This window comes from Mytilus californianus, unplaced genomic scaffold (assembly GCF_021869535.1).
Source record: "Mytilus californianus isolate M0D057914Y unplaced genomic scaffold, xbMytCali1.0.p SCAF_6, whole genome shotgun sequence".
NCBI classification, from domain to species: Eukaryota; Metazoa; Mollusca; class Bivalvia; order Mytilida; family Mytilidae; genus Mytilus; species Mytilus californianus.
In genome coordinates, this window is record NW_026262712.1 from 48,997,373 (window position 1) to 49,021,644 (window position 24,272).

Below are 24,272 nucleotides of genomic sequence, written 5' to 3' on the forward strand. Positions count from 1 at the left end.
ACAAAACGAAAAAGCATTTGAACTATGATTCTTGAAACCTTTGGTATAGTCCTAAACATATTCATTACCATATATATATAGGAACTTGTCATGTATATATATATATGTGTGTATCAATCAGGATTTAACCAAATATTCAGCTGTACATCAACTAATTGAACTTTACAGCACTATATTAAATTCTTTTGAAAGGAAAGAATTCGATTGCTTCGTATTCTGTTATTTTTCAAAAGCATAAGGGAGCAACCACTTCAAGGGGGGAATATGGTTTTTTTTTCTGAGTCAGAAATTTTTTATTTAGTTTTTCGACGCTATCAATCAAATTATTTTTTTCAAAATTTAACACTATAAGGTATGGGGAAAATCTGGATTCAGAATATTATTTTTTTATATCTGCTTGATCAGAATATTTTTTTTTTATCAAATTGGGGATCAGAATTTTATTTTAGGAAAAAACCATAACACATATTGCTAAAATGTTTCATGTACCAGACAGTTAAAGAGTCTTAAGAAAATTAAAATTTAAGATAAACAGACATATTAACTTTAAAAAATTGTATCTAGCCAGTATTTTATCTCATCAAAATACAGATCCTGTGTCCAAGCTTCTGAAAACATTTCGTTCTACTTTCTGTTTTAAAAGACCTTTCGGGATCCTCTGGTTTTGTCGGATTAATATACACCTTCAAGAATTTAAAGGCTGACATTTCATTGGCTGATGTCAATTGATAGTTAGATTACAGAAAAGATATTTTAGTGTGAACAAATAATGATGAAACGTAAATGTCTGCTTGTTTGCAACGTGTATACCGTTACACCTAAAGTACCTCTGATATCGTAATTAGCCAATCAAATTACGTGACAGGTACATAAAGGATAACTGAGAGAGAAAAACTGTTTGGTACAGTTCGTTTTAGTTATAAAGATTAATGCATGGTTCATACCAGACAGCAAACTTAACTTTTATGCACAGAGTACACACTCAAATAGTTCAGCTTTAACAGTAAACAAAACGTTTTAACGTTATAAAATCATTGTATCTAGCCATCACGTTGGTGCAGGGCTACAATTGTAAAATTAAAACAAAACACTTAATATTTAGAATATGTTTTTAAACGACTTATTTGAAAACCAACGGGTATTTAAGGAAGAAGACAAAATTCCATGATCTCAAAGTAGTTTTATGATGTCCTTAGGGAATAAGTTAGTATTTCGGTAGTTAGCTACATGTACATGGTGGTATTTCTTCTATACTGATGCATGAATGACAATGTTTTCACGGAAAAAAGACAATATCACATGGCCTCAAAATAAATTGACTTTGATATCCTTAGGGAATAAGACCTTATTTAGTTAGTTATTGTTTATACATACTTATTGGTGTAAAATTGCATCTTTAGCGGAAAAACGGAAACGAGCTCTATATTTCGAGTATTTAAACCAATATCTGCGGTTGAAACAAGCACTCACAAACATTTTATTTATGATTTCTTTAAAATTTATAAACACTTAATAAACACAAGGAAATACATACATGTATTATTGATAAGATATTTGGGAGGGCAACTGCAGTATGAACATGATTCTAAATCTTTTGATAATTTGTTTCTGTATAAATGTATTTTGTTCTAAAGGTAAGTTACATTGTTCTCTCTTTTTATCATATTTAAAGTAATTTCTTTCGCGAAATCTATCGTTAGAATTCATTTCATTTATCATAATCAACATGTATAGCAATAAGTTGAAATTACATTTATCAAAAAGAAAAGAGAAACATAAGCCAAGATTGGCAAACAGGGGATTCGAAATTAAAAATAAAACAAGAATGATTCACAAAATTATTTCACTTGTTATATGTTTATAATATTTTAAGATTCTTCCTTCCTTGTTTCTTTCAATTTTAAGAAAATCAAGATAATCTTTTTGTATTAAAGAAGATTAGGTTAATAAAGTAATTAAATGTTGAGCATAAAATCATATCAAATGTAAAAATTCCAAGAAGAAGAGTATAACGGGCAACCATTACAATACTTCGTGTTAACATTAGAACGTAGAAAAAAAAACATATCACAAGAATTAGAAATAAGTGGATTGCTAATGTATTTGGAAATATTGAAAGTAAATACCAATGGAAAAAATGGGTACTAGTATACACTTGAAACATGTAAAATACATTTATGAGTTATAGTATCTTTTCCTGCTCACGGTATCTCTCGTCTACAAAAAAAAATCTTAAAAATGAATGTACTAGTGATGGTTCAGGCTTGAAAGTTTTTTAACTTTATAAATTTCTGTTACCGCAAACTTACACTTTCATTGACATTTATGATGTGACGTTTTAAAAGTTTTGATATTCCTTAGAGAAAAATTAAAACATTATTTTGATAGCTTTAAGCAAGCATAAGAAAGAATGTATAGGGTGAACGTATTTAGTGAAAATTATTTAAAAAAAATGATGTCACTTACAGGAGAAAAAGATAATGCATTCATAACTAGAAACAGCTTTACATGGACAGAGGCCAAGAACAATTGCACTATGATTGGACAAGAGAACTACGTAAACATATCAAGCAGCATTGATCAGGAATTGTGGACAGATGCTACAGTTACTTATTCGCCATGGATAGAATATTTAGGTACATTTGAATGTATAGTGTTCAATATTACAGTAACGCTTTCGGGTACGTTCTAGAGAGAATACTGGTATATCGGCGCTATATATTCTTCAATCTTCATTAAGTAGAGAATATTGTGTGGCTTTTTTTTTCAATATCGCATCTATATCAACCCTTGACAACAATATAATCCAAAAGAGCTCTGCTCGAAGGATTGTATTGGTTGAGGGTTAATTTTGTTAAGATGTATGATTTTGAAAAAGCCACATCATATACATTTTATCATATATCTCATGTCTTTTCACTTGACATGACGTAATGCAGAATAGGGGTTTGATAAAGCTTTTATAATCATAGGGCTGATATAGGTTACCAGCCTGAGTGTAAATTTGTGGCTAGTTTACTTCCGCTCGTTACACATATGCAAAAACTATAATATTAATGCTAAGCATATGATAAATAAAAAACATATAAAGTTCATCTAGACTTTTGCTGAAAACCTTCCGCGGTGATAGAAAACGGCAATAAAATAGAGAATTAGGACTATAAGAATGCCTAAGTGTCGGCTGTTGATTTTATGAAAGACAATAAAGAAATATTAGCTTGCAAAGACATGTAATATTAAGTCTTCATAATAGAAAAAAAAAAGAAACAACATACCATATTATTTCTATTTTAGGGTGTTCACGAGTAACAAATGAAATTGCTGGAACTCCCGAATATGTTACATCAGGACAACAGATAAAAGAATGTTTGCATATTTGTACCAAATATAATTCCATAGGTCTTCAGGTAAATATCATATTACAGCCTTTTGTGCTCTGAAACTTTTCAAAGATACCGCATTCATCTAAAGCAAAATACAAAAAGCCATTGTAACTTTAAAAATACATTTACTATTGATGCAGATAGATTGGAGTAAAAAGCACGTTCAACCTTAACATACCAGTATCATAAAGGCAATACATGTAAGGTATTGAAGGTGGAAAATATGATCTAACTCGCAACCCCGGTTATTTCAGAGCTCGGATAAGTTTTTGAATAGTTTTGTTAGGATCCTTCGACTTCAACTTTTCAAGGTTCTACTGTACATGTATTTGAACCTTTTTAAACAGAAAACTGTGACATTTTCTTGGTATAAGCTTAAGGCTATTTAAGTGTTGTGTGCTTCTATTTGGAAAGAATATGATAACTGAAATACTTATAAATGTATAAGGTATGTCGTCAATTTTTCATGAAAAAATGTTATCTATTGAAACTTGATAACAAATTATTTCTTCACATTCTCCTGAATAAACTATGTTTTTATGTGATAGCAAGGACGATGTGCTTGTCTACAACGTCTTCCGCCAGATAATGGCGATTCTGATCCTGATTGTGAGTCAAAACAATGCGAGAATGATGACAATGGTTTATGTGTAGACGACAATGATTCAGGGATGTATGCTGTGTACAGTAAACCAGGTTTGTCATCTTAAAAATCATAAAGAAAAGACGAGCTGAAGTTATGACGACAAATGTATAAACATATCTGTATGTAAACAAGTTTTAGTTGAATTTAGTGTATCAATGCTAGAACTACATTGTTGCATTTGTATACAATTCCCTGGGTATCGTTTCATTAGCGGGATTCGAATAAACCTGTTTAGACATCCCCTGAACAGTGTCCGGTGCCTTAGATACTCTGCTAACTAGGTTACAATGTATTTGATATTACTGATATCCTGAGCTGGGTAGTTTACCATGGATCATTCCGGGAACCGGGCTACGCGGTATATCTAACTACCGTACTGTCTACATAGTAATGTCACGTCCATTATACCATATTACACAACACTCCCCCCCACTTTGAAAGGAGTGAGTTTACTTCCTATTCGAATATTCACTATCACTTTTTAGTCCACCCCGTCTGGTCGCACCACGGGGATAAAAAAATAAATCTCCAAATATATATTTATATATATTTTCCAATGTTGACATTTTAACAACATACATATATTTGAAAATTCCACAATTGCTCCGTTTTCGCTCTGCGGAGTTATTTTAAAACTAACATATCATTCCTTGATATATATATATTACACACAATCTTCACTGTAATGTCCAATCAAAATTTACAACTGATTTCCTTCTGCTCTATATGTACATCATAGTATCCTGTCTTATATTTTAAATTACCTTGCGGTACTAGAGTCCTGGCACCGTGGACAACTGAACTTTACCATAGTGTCAGCCAGCTCTGGTGTCACATCTATACAAGCTCCATGGTACCACTCATCGCAGAAATCACACTGTATCATAAACAGTCCATCATCTGGTTTTCTGCACAAACAGTGTAAGTCTGGGTTAATCGCCTTGGTTACATCTTCACCGTCCTGTAACCGATGCTGGCACTGTTTTAACCAGGGTGGTACTTTTCTGTCTTTACATGGCTTTAAACGGTCATGATTTATTGTCAGTACAGTTTTTTGTAATTTTATCTTGTACACATACGAAGATAATTTGGCACATACAAGTCCTGGACCTTTCCAAGGTGGGTCCAATTTCTTCGCCCTACCTTTAATTTTTGCCGTGTCTAAAACATAAACTAAATCTCCTATTTTGTATTCTCTCTCCAGGATACGTACATCATAATCACGTTTCATGGTATTCTGTGTAGTTTTTAGCGTGTTGCGCGCTATTTCATGTGCAGATGTTATGGCATCTCGGAGTCTTATTACATACTCATCTTGTGACTCGTCTGTTTTAGCACCAGGTACGCTGTACAATAAATCAACAGGCTGGTTAACCTCTCTCCCAAGCATCAGCATGTTTGGCGTAAAACCAGTACTTCTGTTCACCGACGATCGAACAGCTCCTGCCAACTGTGCCAAATGTTCATCCCAATTGTCTTGTTGTTTAGACACGAAGCAACGGACGGCGTCCATCAAGGTTCTGTTGCAACGTTCTGCTTGTCCGTTTGAGGATGGTCTGTACGGAGTAGTTCTTGCTTTGTGCATTTGCAAGATTTCACAAATGGATTTGAAAAGCTTGCTTTCAAAATTGCGTCCTTGGTCTGTAAAAACCTGAAATGGGAATCCAAAACGAGAGAAAAACTCGTTCACAGCAGCTCTTGCCGTATGTTCTGCAGTTTGTGCTGGTAACGGAATACATTCCATCCATTTGGAAAACTGATCAACCATAACTAGTACCATGGCATTCCCAAATTTCGTCTCTGGCAGTAGTCCTAGAAAATCTAAGTGGACACGCTCCATTGGTGCACCTGCATGAAACTGGGTGAGCGGACATTTAGCCTTCCTGTTTGGCTTCTTGTGTAAATTGCATGTACTGCATGTTTTGACAAAGTCTCTTATTCGTTGTGTCATACCATACCATTGATATTTCGCCTTGATTCTCATACCTTGGTGACCTGCAGCAGGAATATCATGACATAATGATATCACTTGTTCAACAAGATCTCTTGGTACCACAAGTCTTGGTGTTCTGTCTTTCTTGTCCAAATTTCTCAATATTCCATTATCATCTAAATAGAACATATCTTTGTTTATCCAATATTTCTTAGCTATTGGACTGCATCTGAATATTGTAGCCTCTGATGGTTCTGTTTTGTTCCTGAACCATACCAGTATTAACTCCAAGTCTGGGTCTTTAGACTGATAATCTCGTAATTGCTCTGGTGAATAAGTACTAGCTTCTATACCTGTCTCAGTAATGACATTTACATTTGGAAGGTCCAAATATGTCGCGTAAACTGACATACCAAGTGGTGTAGTGACTATTTCAACTGAACTGTGACAAACATTTTGGTTCTGGCTTACTGGATCTTGATTGGTACTGTCAAATACTTGTTGCTGGACCGGAGATGTACCTAAATTCTCATTCACGTGACTTGTCACGTTCTGGTCCCCGTCTTGGGATACTAGTATTGAACTATCTGGTCTAGCATTGTCCTTTATAATCACATTTGTATGTTGTGCATTGTCCTGTTTCATTAATTTGTTCTCAGAAATCAAAGAACTCGGTAGTATTGTAAGTGGTCCTGTATTGTGTGTTTGATCATAACTTTTACAGTCCTGATGCGAAGCTAAGGGAATAACGTTATCTACGTCTTCTTGAAAACCAAGCCAACTTTGGTGAGCACGAGTACAATAATCGCATGCTCCACAGGGTAGATTGTGTTTTAGCACGTTTCCAGCTGCTAATCTATTCTGTGAACAGGCTAAATCTGGCAGACGTGATAATGCGTCCGCATTTTGGTGTCTTTTACCTGGCCTGTGCTTTACTGTCATGTGATACTGGCTTAGCTCCTCTAACCATCGAGCTAGTTGTCCTTGTGGCTCTTTAAAGTGCAATAACCACGTTAAACTACTATGGTCTGTACGGACTATAAACTCTCTTCCTAAAAGGTAATGTCTATAATGTCTGGTGAATTTCACTACTGCAAGCAATTCTTTCCGTGTCGTGCAGTATCGTTTTTGCTCATGGGTTAATGAAAAACTTCCGTAGGCAACGGGACGCTCTACACCATCTTGGACTTGTATTAACTCTGCGCCAATTGCGAAATTGGAAGCATCTGTGTCCAAAATAAACGGATCTTTACTGTTGGGTAATGCCAATAACGGAGTTGTTGTCAATGCCTCTACAAGTTTGTCAAAAGCCTCTAGCTCTGAATCTCCCCATTTGTACGGTTTCTTACCGGTCAATTGATACAAAGGGTAGGATAATTCTGCAAAATTCTTAATGAAAGTTCTATGATAATTAGCAAAGCCAAGAAATTGTTCAACCTCTCTTGTTGTCGTAGGTACTTTCCATTTCTTAACAACTTCAACATATTCACTGCCAATTGCCATACCATCTCTATTGATTGTTCTGCCTAAAAAGTCTATTTCCTTTTTAAAGAAATCACATTTCTTGGGTTTCAATTTGAGCCCATACTCTCTGAAACGTTCAAAAACTGATCTCAAATTCTGTAAATGGTCTTCAAATGTCTTTCCCATTACTAGAATATCGTCCAGGAAGGCGAGTACAACATTCCATGTTAAACCTCTGAGAACGAGATTCATTACTCGTGAATATGTTCCAGGGGCATTGCAAAGTCCAAAACTCATTCGGACAAAGTGGAATAAACCATATTTAGTGATGAAGGCGGTCTTTTCCTTGTCTGATTCTTTCACTTTAATCTGATAATATGCACTATTAGCGTCCAATTTTGAAAACCATTCGTTTTCCGCTAAAGTGTCCAAACATTCGTCTATCAAGGGAAGCGGATAGACATCTTTTTTCGTCACGGAATTCAACTTCCGGTAATCAATGCACCAGCGCACGTTGCCATCGCGCTTGCGCACAAGTACTGGGGCAGATGCCCATTCTGATATAGATGGTTCTATTATACCTGCATCTAACATTTTCTTTAAATGGCTTTCTTCTTCGTGTGCAAAACACATAGGTGTTCTTCTTATTCGTTGTTTGATAGTGCGCGCATCGCCTGTATCAATCTCGTGTTCAATGTGGTTAAATGTTCCCAAGTCAAAATCATCTAGTGCAAAAACATCAGCAAATTCATGAAGTAAATTTGCAACTTTGGACTTTTGGTCTTCAGCAAGTGTACTGGATTTATCCAATATGTTCTGCAACTGTTCCGGTAGTGTATTGTTAACTCTGGCTAATCCAGTTGTTGCTACTGACGGGGCTGGCCCCGTTTCAACAACGTCAGCTTCAATTGCTTCGCCTAAAAGAGTTCCCTTTTGCAAAACTATCTTGTTGTTGGTTACATTAAGTAAACTGACACATGGCAAAGAACTAGCGTTGTAATAACCACGTGGGATTAATAAATCTATCTCTTTATTAGGTTCAACTATAAAATCAGTTAATTCCGCTGACAAATCTGACTCTAATTGTACGACTGAATTAGGAGGTATGACTGTTCTATGTGGAACGGTTATTTTAGCTACTCTTGCTATAACGTTCACAGGCGGTACCAGTCCAATATGTCCATGTACCATAGGTAGTGCCTCTCCATTGATGAAGAAGATTAATTTTCTGCAGTCTAAAATTACTTTTGCTTTGACTAGAAAATCAAGTCCTAATAGCATGTCATTATCAATAGGCGCAACATAAATATCTGTCCGATATGTTCTTTCACCAATTTGTAATTCAACTGGTCCCACTACAAAGGCATCCATGTGCATACCACGCCCTGCTGCATGCATTGTTGCTTTTCTTTTCATGGGTGGTTTTTTGCTAAGAGATTCATAAACTTTGTCAGAAATGATTGTAACTTCTGCTGCGGTATCTACTACCGAAATTACAGGCTGTCCATGCACTTTTAAAGTGAATCGAAGCATAGATGCTGAGCCTAACTGGCAAATAGTTCCCCCTAAGTGTACGGGATCTTGCAACTGAAGGTCAATTACTTTCTGTAAATCATTATCAGGCTCCGTTGTGTGCAATGATGAATTAGACAGAGTATCTGTGGATGTTGACATGTCACATGTTTTCAACGGGGTAATCCCCGAAACAGGTGTCTTGTTTCTTTCGTTTGAAATGGTGTTTAACGTTATGGCGGTTAGGTGTGGTCTGAGTCAGGGTTCCGCCCTTTAGCCCGACTCTTTCTAGTTTAAATGGTCTTTGTAATTTTTTCCTGTTGATGAATGCAATTCAGGACAGTCCCGTTGTATATGGCCAAACTGGTGACAGAAATAGCAAGCCATATTTGCTAATTTTTCAGGTGGAATAGGTCCCCAGCGCCTTTTAAATTGTGATTGTCGCTGATTATCTTGCCTATTTTCCCTGTTACGCCATTGTTGGCGATTACCTTGATTTTGTTGGCTGAATGGTTGGGTTGCTGGCTGGACTTCATTTTGAACAGGAAACTGTTTTGCCTGCTGTTGTTTTTGAAGCTGCTGTTTAATGTCGCCAATTTCCTGCTTATGAAATGCTTCCATATCAGTCATCTTTTCTAGCAGTGTGTCCATTTGTTTAGACAAATCGGACTTTGTGTCCGTCTTACCCATAGCGTGAACAGCTAGGTCGCTATCATAAGCACTTGGTTCATCCTGATTTGGTGTTGGGTCACGTCTACCGGTTGGTTTACCAAATATAGCTGTGTGGTTATGTTGGAACCATTTTATCTGGTCAATTGCTGCTTCAACAGATGTTGGTCTGGCGGTGGCTCCATGTTGACCAGCTTCTTTATCTGAGCATCCCTGGCATATTTTCCAGATAGCTTGTGTATACATATAACTGTCGGGAAGATTTCTAAAGGCATTACAGGCTAACGAGAGAACTCGGTCTGCCCAATCTTCCAATTTCTCGTTTGTATTTTGTCGTGCACTCATGAACTGAACTTGCAACGTCTCTGGTAAGTCTTGAAAATTGAACCTTTTCTCTAATTTGTGAATTAATTCAAAGTAATCCACACCTTGGTCTCTATCCAGTAAATTTGCATAGTAATCACCTGCTTTACCATGTAAACACCAACACAGTTGGTCTTTTCGTTCCGTGGTAGTCCACGATAAACGATCAGCATACCTATGAAACTTGGTGTAAAAAGTTTTCCAACTTGAGGAACCATCATACTTCAGTCCTTTAGGTATTTCTAGGTTCTTTGATTTTGGCTTTGCTGGAGGCATTAATTGCGACGACTCCCCATAACTTAAATATGGTCTTGGAGGGTACATATTTCTGTTTATTGTAGAAGAGTATTTTGGATTTGGTGTTCTCAAGGAATATACTGGTTCCCTAAATATTTCTGGTGAAGGTATTCTGCGACGGATTTCAGGTGAAGGTATTCTGCGTCGGATTTCTGGTGAAGGTACATGTGATTCTACCTGTTGACGACGTCTTGGGACTGGAACTGGCCTTTCTAATCTAGGTTCGTGCTCGTTGGGCCCTTGCTGCCATCCCAATTGCTTTGTCTGCTGTTGTGTATTTTGATTACGTGAATAATCACGTTTTTCAATGTGCTCATTGGGACCTTGCTGCCATCCCAATTGTGATGTCTGCTGCTGTGTATTTTGGTTACGTGAATAATCACGTTTTTCAATGTTTTCCTCAACATTTAATCTGATACTTGGTTTCGTGTACCCTAATTCATCTGTTCTATGAATTTTGTCTGGCTTAAACTGTCGATCAATTGAAAAATCTTGAACTCTATCCTGGTCATCATACTTGGTTTGTAGTAATGGTTTTCTTTCATCAGGTCTTGACAATTTTGTTGAATACTGGTGGTCCCCATACTGCAAAGTGTAATTTAAAGGCTTGCTCATCGCTGAACTGGGACGTGATAACTCACGTTTGACTTCCTCAGGCTCAGGTTTAAGCAAACATTCATCAGAAGGTGTGTCAGAATCTGAAAAGTCATTGATTTCTGCTTCTCGTCTTGCATATTCCGAATGAAATCCAGATGTTTTAACTTCACCATAATCAACATAGTCTTGTAAATCATAACTTGACTGAGTCCGTAATTTGTATTCTTGTAGCTGTATAACTGGTGAAAAATCTATCAAATCCATCAAGGCTTCAGTAATTCTTAGTCTTGGTATTTCAGAAAGATGCTCAGGCTGAATATTACCAAATGTCTCTCTCATAGACATAATCTTGTCAGCTGTGACATTTCCAACACCAGGTAACAATAATAATTCTTCATAAGTACAGCTATTAATCTTTGTACGCTCCTTCTGAAAAGCTAAGTCTGCCATTATGTTATTATAACACAAATACAATTCAATTTAATCACTGGTTGCTGAACCAGAAAAAAAAAATTAATGTGTATGTGCTATGTGGCTAACCACACAAAAAACGGCTAATTTTTCCGAAAGTGGCTAGTTTTCTCCAAATTGCTCTGATAACGGCTAATTTGTCTAATTTCTACACAAAACGGCTAATTTTAGCAAAACGTAAAACAATTTTCGAAAATAAATTTGCAAACACTGTAATTAACGCAAGTTTTTATGCTTATATTATCTCCGTGTTCAAACACTTCATAATATACCAAATATAGCAATATGAACTTCGCAATTACACGTGACGTACTCACTTCTGTGTCTCGATTCAAATCGTCTTTTAACACAGGAAACCCTGCTCGCCAAGCGCCAGTGATGTGATTTCCGAGTATTATCACTCAATACTAATACTTCTAATACAATGAAATGCTCCTAATTGTACTAACTTACCAAATATACTCTGATACTCTCTGGTTAAGTTCTAGTACAGGCGTTCTCATTCCCGCCAATACGCCAACTCTCGTTACCTGGTAACTATCTGAGATCTTATCCTGAGCTGGGTAGTTTACCATGGATCATTCCGGGAACCGGGCTACGCGGTATATCTAACTACCGTACTGTCTACATAGTAATGTCACGTCCATTATACCATATTACACAACACTGATTTCAATTGGGAGATGACTTTCCTCGTTTATTTAATCTAAGGTTACATCCACCCACGTCCTTTGATTCTAGTGGATGGCTGTCTCATTGATAATCGTACCACATCTCCATATTTTATATAGAACCCAGAATATGATGTTAACTGACGTTCCAATATCATGTTTAAAATAGGAAAATGTTAAGTAATATTAGATAAATGTCAGGGTAAGTTTTAAAACAACTTTAAATAGTTTGATTTTTGATGTAACATGTCTTCTGATTGGTTGAAAGTGTTTTGCATAATTTTGTCATGTGACCGTGACGTCACCAACGTTTTTTTCAAAATTTACTCCTTAAAACTGGAATTTAGAATTAAATTATAAGGAATTACTGTAACATTTTTTTTCCCTGTCTATTCGAAATAACCTCAAAAATGTGGTGCACACCTGCACCACATTTTTTATGTTATTTCATCATAGACAGAAAAAATATTACAGTAATTCCTTAAATAGTAAGTGAAACTGATATGTTAACGAGCAAAAACGTATTTCTATTTTAGTAATCTTGTTAATAAGACTAACCATTATTCACGGTAGGTATAGTGCCCGACTGAGATCGTGTTTTTTCGAGTGATATTACATGTGATTAGATCGATTTACTGCTATTTCGCGAGTATAATAGTTTGATTCGTGACTGTTCATTTATTCTGAATGCTATACATTTTTTTAGCACAAACGATGCACAATTTCCTTGTTGTTCACTTACAATTCAGTGTTTTATATTGTCCGTGTTTTTTCGAGAGCAACATTTAAAACGTCCGGGTTTTTCAACAAATGGTCCGGGTTTTTTGAAGAAAAAAAATGAGAATAAGTAAGAAGACATTTTTGGGCTTAAAAACTGACTTTTTCTAGTTTGTAACTGTAATTTAGCAAAGGACAATATTATATATTCTTAATAAGTCCCAAAAACATATTACTATGTTGATCACATTTAATCCTTTTCATTTTAATAATAATTTTCTGTTCTGAAAACATTTTACCATAACTTTGCAATATTTTGATATATAAGAAATCACTGTGTCCCTTTTAAAACGGTCTTGAAAACAGAGTAGAGGGCCTCATAATCTTTTCCATTTCATTTCACTCTACCTTTGTTTTTACAGTCAATAATATTTTATGATTGATATATAATATTACAGTGAGAAAAAAAAACATAGGAGCAAGAAAACTAAGGAATTACAGTTAAAAAAATACTTACAATAACATTTGAATTGATGGATTATCTAATATAAAATGAAAACAAAACTTTATAAATTTCATGAACGCTCAAAGCCGAATATTTGAAAGCCAAGGATGTAGGAGAACCGAAAAATTTGAAGAGCTATATGACTAAAAGGACCTGAAAAATAGCCAAATCCATCTAAGGTCAACTTTGCCTGATGGAGTTGAAACCTAAGTTTCTACATAATTTTTAAATTTATAAACCGACAATTTTTAATGATTAATTGTTGGCTGCTTAACGTCCAGTGGAAAATATTTCATGCATGTTCAGGACGAGAACAAATTAACAATAAGTCCAATAGGTAGATCCTGTAACATAGGACGTTCGGGGTGAAGATCGAGAAATTTAGACTGTCACTGACAATGAAGGTATATTAGATATAGACAGAAATGTTGCCTTGCAACAGGCTTACTACGAACCCCTTAACGTGCAATGAGCGTGGCACTCTCTCTACACGCCTCATTCTAACCGGACGTGGCTGTGTACTTAAACATCCCGCACAGTCAAACGGACGCCGCACTTTGGCAAGGGTTGGCTGGTCGGAAGAGGATCTAAGTGACAATTTTTTTCTATTCCCCAGTCCCCCTTGGAGGTACTTGGTTTACAATTTTGGGAAAAGTTGTTATAAATCGTGTCAGTACCGAAGTACTGACTACTGAGCTGATGATAAACTCGGGGATTTATTCAATGTATTTAATAAACAACGAAATAAATAATCTATAAGCTTTAATACGATCCTTTTGAAATAATAAAAAAAGGAAATGTGTATATTATATGCGTACACCTCACAAATATATATTGTCAATTTTTATTCGTTTAATTTAGGATGGAAATAAAGCTATGATAGGGCTTTATTTCTGTGTGACCAAGTATAGCATACGCTTGATCAGACCCCTCTTCACAGTGACAGTATTTTGAACATTGTTCTTGATTTCCATTCTAGAACGATATTACCATCAAGACAAATAGTGAATAAAACATTTAGGATGCATTTTTTGTTAAAAACACACATTTACCCACTTTACACACTATGTGCACGAACGTCTCAATCCAAAATGTCTAAGCTGACATAAAGATTGTTAACATCACGAAATATTTACTGTACGAAATCCATTTCCGATTACAAATGAACGATGCATTTTATGAAATGTACGTGTTAATACAGCATTATCAAACTGGTGTAATGCATTGTTTCGTACTTTGAAAAGTACTTTATTCGAACCTTTTCCTTGTTTTGTAAACGTAAATGCACTGACATTTACATTTTAAGCCATAGGAATTTTTTTTACTCGATAAAACGAGGACGCACTCGAAAAAAACACGGACTGCTCTCGAAAAAACAAGGACTGCACTCGAAAAAACACGGACATATAAAAATGAATTTACTCTCAAAAATGTCCTTATCAATGCAAAAGCAAGAATTTTTGTAAAGTGTCTGTACATCTAAGTACATATAGATTCCATGTATCCATTTCCGTTGACATTTGCATTAGTATGTGTATAAAAATGGCTTTAATCTATATTTTGGAATAAAGCATTGTAAGGCTATATAAAACGTTTTTAAAACAAAATAATGTAGGGTTGAAAATATCTTTTTACCACAAATACTGTTTTACCTTCTATGATCTTGTATATAAGGTTCTAGCATCCTTTGCGTCTTACCAGAAAGGAAGTCTGTTTGTTTACATTTTTGATAATATTCACTCGAAAAAAACGTGGTCACACTCGAAAAAAACCCGATCAAATCACTCGAAAAAACACGATCCCAGCCGGACACTATACCTACTGTGTTATTGCTAAATTAAAGACAGACTTTGGTGCAACATCACCTCATTTTAAAGTTATTTCACCTGAACCTAAAACTTAAAAGTACAACTGCACCTTACCTAGAGTTTAGTGATTATATTATACATTTTGTTGTAGTTGTTATTATATAGTACATATATACTGAACAGTTTAATTTGTAGCAATAATTAATCATTTTTTTTTACTGTTAGTTTTTTCTAGATATGACATACGAGCTGGGAATTGTTTATCAGTGGTTAGAAATGATATCGGTGGAAAGGGAGTAGACTCTTACGAGGCAATCCCTTGTGATCGACATTTGCTTCTAGTTTGTCAAACAGGTATGGGGAAATTTTCTTGGTCCATGCACTGATTTAGATTTTAAAGGGTATGTATTTCACGATCGCCAGTTTAACGCCACAATGTCCTGCTTTTTCGGCATTCAATCATCATGGTGTATCACAAAGAGAAAGATAATGATAGGGGAGTTCAGAGACTTTGTGCGATATGCTCTCTTTTCAATCAGATGTTATATTTACATTTTGTAAACGTGAGATTTCGAAGCATTATTTTTTTATAACATGAATAAACAATATATATTTTTTTTGTAAATATAATTATTCATTTCAAACTATTTTTCTGATGTGGATCTCTTTTTTTTAAGTTTTCTTTTTAAAGTGTTCTTGTGTTTGTCATAATCCTTTTCGTGTCCTTTCATTCGTGCCTTACATAGTCTGTTATTTGTCAGCTTGTCTTACTATTTTATGTTATGTAGAACTTCGGTTGGAATCATAAAATATTTGTACAAATTAGAACTAAGTAGGAATATCATCAAGTAAAATTTTATTTTGAAATAAGTATGCTTACTTCATAGTCACTCTTATGTCCCTATAATTGCATTCAAAAAATCAATAATTTCTAGATCTGAGTTATGGAAGAGAATATTTGCTAAAAACTTTATTACTAAAAAGAACACTACTATTATAAACCAGAAATTTAGACATTATTCAAAATTCGCATTTTCCTGCATTTTTATGGCGCTCATAAATTCTAGTTAGACGTTTAGTGGCCAATAAAGTACAAACAGATCAACGGGTAAAAATTTTTTTGCGTATTTTCTCTGAAGCATCGAGCCTTTGACAAGGTATTTATCAAATTAGTATTGTTTTACTTGTACCTGCTTTTTTTTCTTCGCCTGAACATTGCAAAAAAAGACTATTTCTACATGGTATTTTTTTCCAAGTATCTTCTGAAATTCTACGTATCGAGATAAAAACTAGAGGCTCTAAAGACCCTGTGCCGTACACCTAGGTCTATGTACATCTTCAATAATGGGCATTCTCCAACATTGTAAAATCTCTTTTTTGTTGATCTTGTATTGGTGATCATTTTTTTTCTGCTAGGTTTCTCTCTATCTTCTATAGTGTTTACCCAAAACAAAACAAAAACAGGTACAAATCGTCATCGAAGAGCAATAACTGACTATTTCATCGATGATGACCTATATGCAAATTTTGTCTTGCTGTTCTTTTTTTAGCTTTTTCTTAATAATATATAAAATAGTAGGACAGGCAACAACACAAAAATTTGATAAAACATCATTTAGGGACAAGAACTATAAGGAGTCAACCGACGTTTTCTGCATTTTTTATGATTTGTAGATCTTGTCTGGTTGATCAATTATTCCATTTAAAGTTCATATTTATCTATTATTATATAATAGTTTTCAAGATAAAATTCAAATACACCAAAAAATGGTAAAAATCTATTTTAGTTTTCAAAATAGACAAAAACGAAAACAAAATTAGAAAAATTCGTCATTTAAGGGATAAAACTCCTTTTGCAGTCGACTGACTAGTAGGAAGATATCAACAGTCTGAACAATTCTGTCCTTGTCAAATTTTCTATATAGTTAACGTTTCAAGATAATAAACAAAACTTAGTTCAAATGCGCTAAAACGGGACAGGATCAGTATTCAGAATTTGTTTTAACTCTTTAAATGTTACTATGCTACTCCAAAATGATAGTTCAAAAACCTAGTGATTCGTTATATCTTTGCGTATTTCTGTTTAATTAAACAATTCCAATGAGCAATGTAGAGCTGTTAGTTATGGTTAAAGATCTAGAACCTTGTTGACCTTTGGACGTATCTTTATAGACGGTTACTGTCTAATTGACTTATACCACAACATTTCATTTTATTCATGAGTACAATAATTGTTTTTAAAAATCTGAATTTGTAAACACTACCTTCTGAGTAATGTTATCTGACAATTATAGCAATTACTGTTTTAATCTTCAGTCTTCTTAATATTGATACAGGATACAACTTTGACACAGCGGGAACTGATAAATACGTATGGTCGCAGTCCTTTCGTTGTTGTTCTTATGGAACACTGGCACGATATTCAGTGGTTTTAAACCAAACAATACAGCTAAAACTAAGTGAACATTATTGGCTTGCAAATATAAGAAGACCAACTTTTCACTTTTACTCAGGTAAGTAAATATGCTAATATAAGTTCCATGTTTGTTGATAATGAAAGTGTTATGCATTTTGGTGCTTGAATGTCATATTAGCTCTTCTAGCACAAAAAGGCTTTGTTATCTCTTTTCGTCTGTCCGGTGGTGTCTGTAAACTTGAGGTTTTCATCTTCTTCTCTGAAACAATTTACCAAGCTTAAGCAAACTCGACATGCATGTTGAATAGAGGGACTTCTGTACATGTTACTCACATATTTCTAATCGGATAAAAACAACTGAAGGCCGACGGTGATTCATAGTTTACTGTTGTTTACATAGACGTCCTTAGGTCTCTGATGGATAGTCGTCTTAACATTGCCACATTTTAATTTCAGTACAGTTGCAAATAGTTCACATTACAACTAAACATTTTTTTCCATAATATATATTATGAGAAGAAAAACATGGCCACCTGAAGTAATTTTTGATTTTTATTAGGCTTTTTTTAAACAGCTATTATACCTGACACAAAAGATGCATGTACAGATAACTGATGAAAATAATGCCACTTAAAGCGATAGGAGAAGGGGTAATAAGGCCCATATTTGGTCCAAGATTTAGTTGCCAAACATTGTCTAATTGGCATTTATTTCGCGCCACTTGTTTTTAAACTACCAAGCATCATGTTCACCAAAAATTATTTTTTTTACATAAAATCTATTTTATTTTGAAAACATCCCTCCCTCTCTTCTTTTATCATGTATAAGGTGGCTTATCAGGCAGTTCACACTTACGAAGTAAAAGGCATTTTAAGTTGTGTAGTAGAACATTTTAAAAGGATGCAAATAAAGCATAAAACAATTTAGTCAGAATACCTAATTACACTAACTTTAGTCATACAGGTCCTAACTTTTCTACGTATTTATACATTCCTGCCTTTCAAATGTTTGGATTTGAGCCTTCCTGATGATGGTAAATCCAGTAAAATACTTCGAACGCACGAAATTGATAAAGTGTTATTTTTTTTCTAAAACTTAATTACTGTTCCTACCAAACCATTATATTGAAATTACGTATGAGTGGTACATATGTGCAAATTGGTTTATGTTCTGTCAAAAAAAAAATAAACAGAATAATTATTTATGCAATGCAAAAATGAATCGTTATTCAGCTAATTACCGAAAATCTCATTCTTATATTTCCTCTTTTTATACAAGGGACTTTTTGTCGTAAATGCCTTTTAGATCACTATATATAGAGTGCCAAGAGAGGCAGATGTATTGACAGAACCACGATAATGCGGCTAGAGTAATGTCGATGTTCAAGTCATGGATGCTTCTATTCTAATGGCAATCTATTGTGATACGATATTGCAAAAATAAGTTACTCTCATTTTTATTTCATGAGAGATAAATGGAGAATGTGTCTATGGGCCACAGATGCCCCCGCTTGTAAATATGCATGAGTCAACTTCCACATACAGATGCATGATTCACGTCGTTAAGATCGCTTTGTGATTATAAGCTTTGTGTATAAGTTTCATATCATTTGGCTGAGGCAAACTAAGTAAGAAAACGGAAACGACAGATTTAGCAATTTTTCCATTTATAAAAGGGCATAACTCAAGAACAGTAAAAGTGACGCTACCCAATTTCGAACTTGATTTGTGTTTTGTGGTAATAAGCATTGGGTATAAGTTTTATAACAATTGGTTGAGGCAAACAAAAGTTAGTGAACGGAAGCGAAAAATTTCGCAATTTTTATGTTTATAAAGGGAATAACTTGTTTCTTTATTATTATGAGGCTGACTTCATACAGGAACTTCTTAGGAAGAAAGATAAGAAGTTAGCAATATCCTTTAACTCTACGTTCCGCTATAAAGATGATGTTCTCTCACTAAATAATACAAAATTTGGTGACTATGTTGAACGAATTTATCCCATCGAACTATAGATAAAGGATACTACAGATACAGTTAAGTCTGCCTCATATCTTGACTTACATCTAGAAATTGACAATGAGGGTCGGTTGAAAACAAAACTTTACGACAAAAGAGATGATTTCAGCTTCCAAATTGTGAACTTTCCATTTCTATGTAGCAACATTCTAGTAGCGCCTGCAAACGGAGTATATATCTCCCAATTGATACGATATTCCTGGGCTTGTGTTTCCTATCATGATTTCCTTGATAGAGGATTGCTGCTCACAAGGAAGCTATTTTAAAACCAAGAGTTCCAGGTGGGGAAGTTGAAATCATCCCTTCATAAATTTTACGGACGCCATCACGAGTTGGTTGACCGTTATGGAATAACCGTTTCACAGATGATATCGGATATGTTCCTTATGTCGTAACTACAATACCCTCCCTTTTCACGAATGTGACTTACCGAATAAGACTATTTACCGGATTTGTAATAACATAAGCAACACGACGGGTGCCACATGTGGAGCAGGATCTGCTTACCCTTCCGGAGCACCTGAGATCACCCCCAGTTTTTGGTGGGGTTCGTGTTGCTTAGTCTTTGGTTTTCTATGTTGTGTCATCTATCATATTATTTGTCTGTTTGTCTTTTTAATTTTAGCCATGGCGTTGTCAGATTGTTTTCGATCTATGAGTTTGACTGTCCCTCTAGTATCTTTCGTCCCTCTTTCATGAACGGTAAAAGTGACGCCACCCAATTTCGAACTTGATCTGTATTTTGTGGTTATAAGCATTTTGTATAAGTTTCATAACATTTGGTTGAGGCAAACTAAAGTTAGAAAACGGAAACAAACAAATCAGCAATTTGTATGTTTGTAAAGGAGCATAACTCATGAACGGTAAAAGTGACGCCACCCAATTTCGAACTTGATCTGTGTTTTATGATAATAAGCAGTGTGTATAAGTTTTATAACAATTGGTTGAGGCAAACTAAAGTTAGGGAACGGAAGCGTAATTTTTATGTTTATAAAGGGCATAACTCATGAACGGTAAAAGTGACGCCACCCAATTTTGAACTTGATCTGTATTTTGTGGTAATAAGCATTTTGTATAAGTTTTATAACATTTGGTTGAGGCAAACTAAAGTTAGAGAACGAAAATTAATTTTGGGGATGTTCGGGACAGACGGACGGACGGGCAAGGGTAACACTTAATGCCCCCTCCGCTACGGCTGGGGCATAAAAAACAAGACATTTGGTACTAATCATTTTGCTACATCAGGTTAGTAATAGAAGAGAGTGATAGAAATAGCCGAAGCCAGGCAACAAAAAATGACAACTATGTTGACGACAGACAGCAAAATATTATAAATATTTTGACGACACCAATGAAAGCTGCATTTTTTATCTGATATGAAACCATTTTTATTCAAGGATGAAATTTATTTTACTTTTTTCCTTTTTAAAGACCCTGAACCAGAACCGAAATATTGTGGTTCTGCAAAGATCAGTAGTAATGGTAGACTGATGAAATCTGTTGAAAAATGCGACAAACGTTTACCAGCACTTTGCTTAGATCGACAGGAATATGTTATTAATCCTGATAAAGGTACAGTTATTATTAAATATTATATTCTGGAAAATCTGCAATGAACCAGCAGACCAACAATAAACGACATTTAATATCTGTCTCTGAAAACTAAGAACAAACGTTTACAGCTGTATATACTTTAAATGGAAATTAGCTACGAAATATAAAAAAAAATTAAAATAAGATTTTTTTTTGTTCGATCATTAATAAAAGTGAAATAGTGAAATAATAATTCGCTTTTAGCAGCCAATTTTGGTTCAATTTTGTCAAAATAAGCTAAGAAACATCGCTGATGAATTATTCACTTGCAAGTGAATTATTCTACCTCATTGAATCCGTATTCATGTGACTTTCAATTTAACCCCTTAGCTGGACATGGGTTACGCATGTATTCATCTATTAAAAGGAAAAGAATGAACTTGAAACAAGGACGAATCATTTGGTTGACTGATTCGATCCACAAAAAAATCATTCTTATACAGGTAAAAATGATGACAAACATACTTTAACCTACAATATGAAATCAAACTGACTAAGAAAAATCCTATCACTGGTCACTATCTGTTTATATTTATATTAATGTTTATATCGTGTTATATGACTATCGGCAGTCTTCGGAGGTCATCTCGATGGTTAATTAGATGGCGTCTAGACAAAAAATACACACGAAATGTTGATACATATTATCGAGTCCATGCATTGTTATTTGTTTATTTTAGAAGTTTTTGTAATTTGGATATACGTTTTAGTAAGTTATAAATCAAATATGAGAATTTGAATCAAATCCGTGAACAAGAATTTGACAGCTAATGCCTCTTTAATGATGTATGATAACGATAGGGTACAAATTACAATGAAAAATAGTGGTTTTGTCAGTGTACAATACAGACACCTGCTTTAGTAACTTTAAGTGATGGTATGCTAAGTAATTTTATTACATCTTTTATGAGATACATGTACCTGATAAACATAAACACAAAGAGCTTATAGTATTGTTATTGGGGGCTCTTTACAAGTTATGATTAACATAATACAAATGTTTTACTTTTTCCTGTTTCTATTTATAGTACCCCTTTTTCTATTCTTTTTTTTTTCACAAAGTAAATTACAAGAATCAGTCGGTCAATTCGTTTATAGTCTGCCATCATTGTAAATCTTAAGAAAACCCCTTTTCAAAACTACAGGCTCCTGACTTGGGACAGGCACATAAAGAATGTGGCGGGGTTAAACATGTTTGTGAGCGCTCAACTCTCTCTCTAACATGGGGCAGTGGTGTTACAGCACAGCATAAGAACAAACTATAAAAATCAGTTGAAAAAGGCTTAACTCATCAGATCGATGATCAAAGAGGAAAAACATCAAACATAAACACAGACCGGAAGTGGAAGGGTATTTATCCATCCCTCATCCCTAACATCAAAAAGGACACTAAGTACAGATCTGAGAGTACTTGCAGTTATTGACAGCTAAGTCAAAGCCAATAGCAACTAATAAAAAAATGTCCAGCATGTTCCAACCCTTGATTCTTATTCTAAATTTTGCAATTTTAAGCTTTTACGGTATTTTCAACCTACAGTATTGAATCATATACATTGTATCAGCTACATAAAGATCTTGCTATGAAAAGAATTATCTTTTTGAAGTATTTTTTAAATCATACATTTAATTGCATAGTAGAGAGGTATTATCGTTTACAGAGGACAAACGATTTTGCAATATGAACTCCAGCTAGAAATGTCGGTCATATTCGTTATGATAGAATGCTGGATTTTTCATTTGTTGATACGAGGCATACATTCTTTTCTAAATACAGTGGCTCAGTGTGTAATATTTTTTTATTCATGTTACTCTCTCGAATTAACAAATACAAAAATTGACAAAAACAAAAATCAACAATTTAAAAGACCATGTTAACAGATAATTCAACACGATGAATCAAATAACACATAGTTAATAGTGCGAAAAAACAGTTTAATGTCGCTCGTAATAATATAAACGTGGTTAAGCTCGGTTTTGTCCGGTTTGAGAATATGTTTCTAGTGGTACCAACCATTTCAGCTATATGTAATTGTATATTATTATACTTTATGTCAAGATGCCAGATTTTGATTGGTTAATACGAGGGTGATAATGTACTCTATTCCATGGGAAATACTCTACTACTGTTCAAGGAGACGCTTGGTAACTTGTGCGCTCTATTAAATACGAATAGTTGTTATGTACAAGACATCATACTTTATTACTTTAAATAAAATTTATTAGACAGACATAATAGAACATTCAATATAATGAATTAAATAACACATATCGGAAAGGGTGATAGAGCAGATTTTTACCCCTCGAAAAGACATTTTCAACGTTTGCTTTGCCTCGGTTGACAATGTTTTCTCGGGGTAACAATCTTCTTTATCACCCTCTCAGCTATTTGTTATTCATATACTGTACACCCTTCCCGGCAATTCATAAAATTACGTACATTTGCAACTTATTCAAAACAAATGATCAATATTTTATATGTTAACTAGGGATTTATATTTAATGTTAACTAGGGATTTATATTTAATGTTAACTAGGGATTTATATCTAATGTTAACTAGGGATTTATATTTAATGTTAACTAGGGATTTATATCTAATGTTAACTAGGGATTTATATTTAATGTTAACTAGGGATTTATATCTAATCAGCTAATGTTAACTAGGGATTTATATTTAATGTTAACTAGGGATTTATATCTAATGTTAACTAGGGATTTATATCTAATGTTAACTAGGGATTTATATTTAATGTTAACTAGGGATTTATATCTAATGTTAACTAGGGATTTACATTTACAGATAATACTGGTTTGAATGTTATTGTTACAGTAGTAGTGTTGTTAGTAGGTTCTGTCGTGCTAGCTGTGTTCATAGTTGTAATTGTTTGGCGTGTGAGGCAAGTATACATAAGTTACAGTCGATTTTGGCTTATAAACAGATGTTTCGCTTTTAATGTACAATATAATTTACATAATAAAAGAATCTGTAGTGATCATGATCGTATACCCCTTGCCACACATACACATGACATAGAAGTCCACCACTAGAAAAATTGCTCTTTGTTTAAAATGTTTATGATTATCGAAAAGTTGACCTCAAGAAATAATGGTCCCTCGTTTCAGATTTTTTGGGATTATTGAATTAATTCGAGATATTTATGGAGTAAAAAAATTCAGACGTAATTTGAAAATAAACCGATAAAAATTATCC

General features: G+C 34.3%; 1 protein-coding gene across 1 annotated transcript; it reads left to right on the plus strand.

The window, feature by feature from the left end:
- Positions 1 to 1,529: 1,529 nt before the first annotated feature.
- Positions 1,530 to 21,086, plus strand: LOC127705788 (uncharacterized). The gene is made up of 7 exons (XM_052210137.1): positions 1,530 to 1,634; positions 2,469 to 2,636; positions 3,295 to 3,407; positions 3,932 to 4,079; positions 15,262 to 15,390; positions 17,373 to 17,549; positions 20,902 to 21,086. Exons 1-7 carry the CDS (start codon positions 1,574 to 1,576, stop codon positions 21,084 to 21,086), a joined length of 981 nt encoding a protein of 326 aa, XP_052066097.1. The 5' UTR covers positions 1,530 to 1,573.
- Positions 21,087 to 24,272: the final 3,186 nt, after the last annotated feature.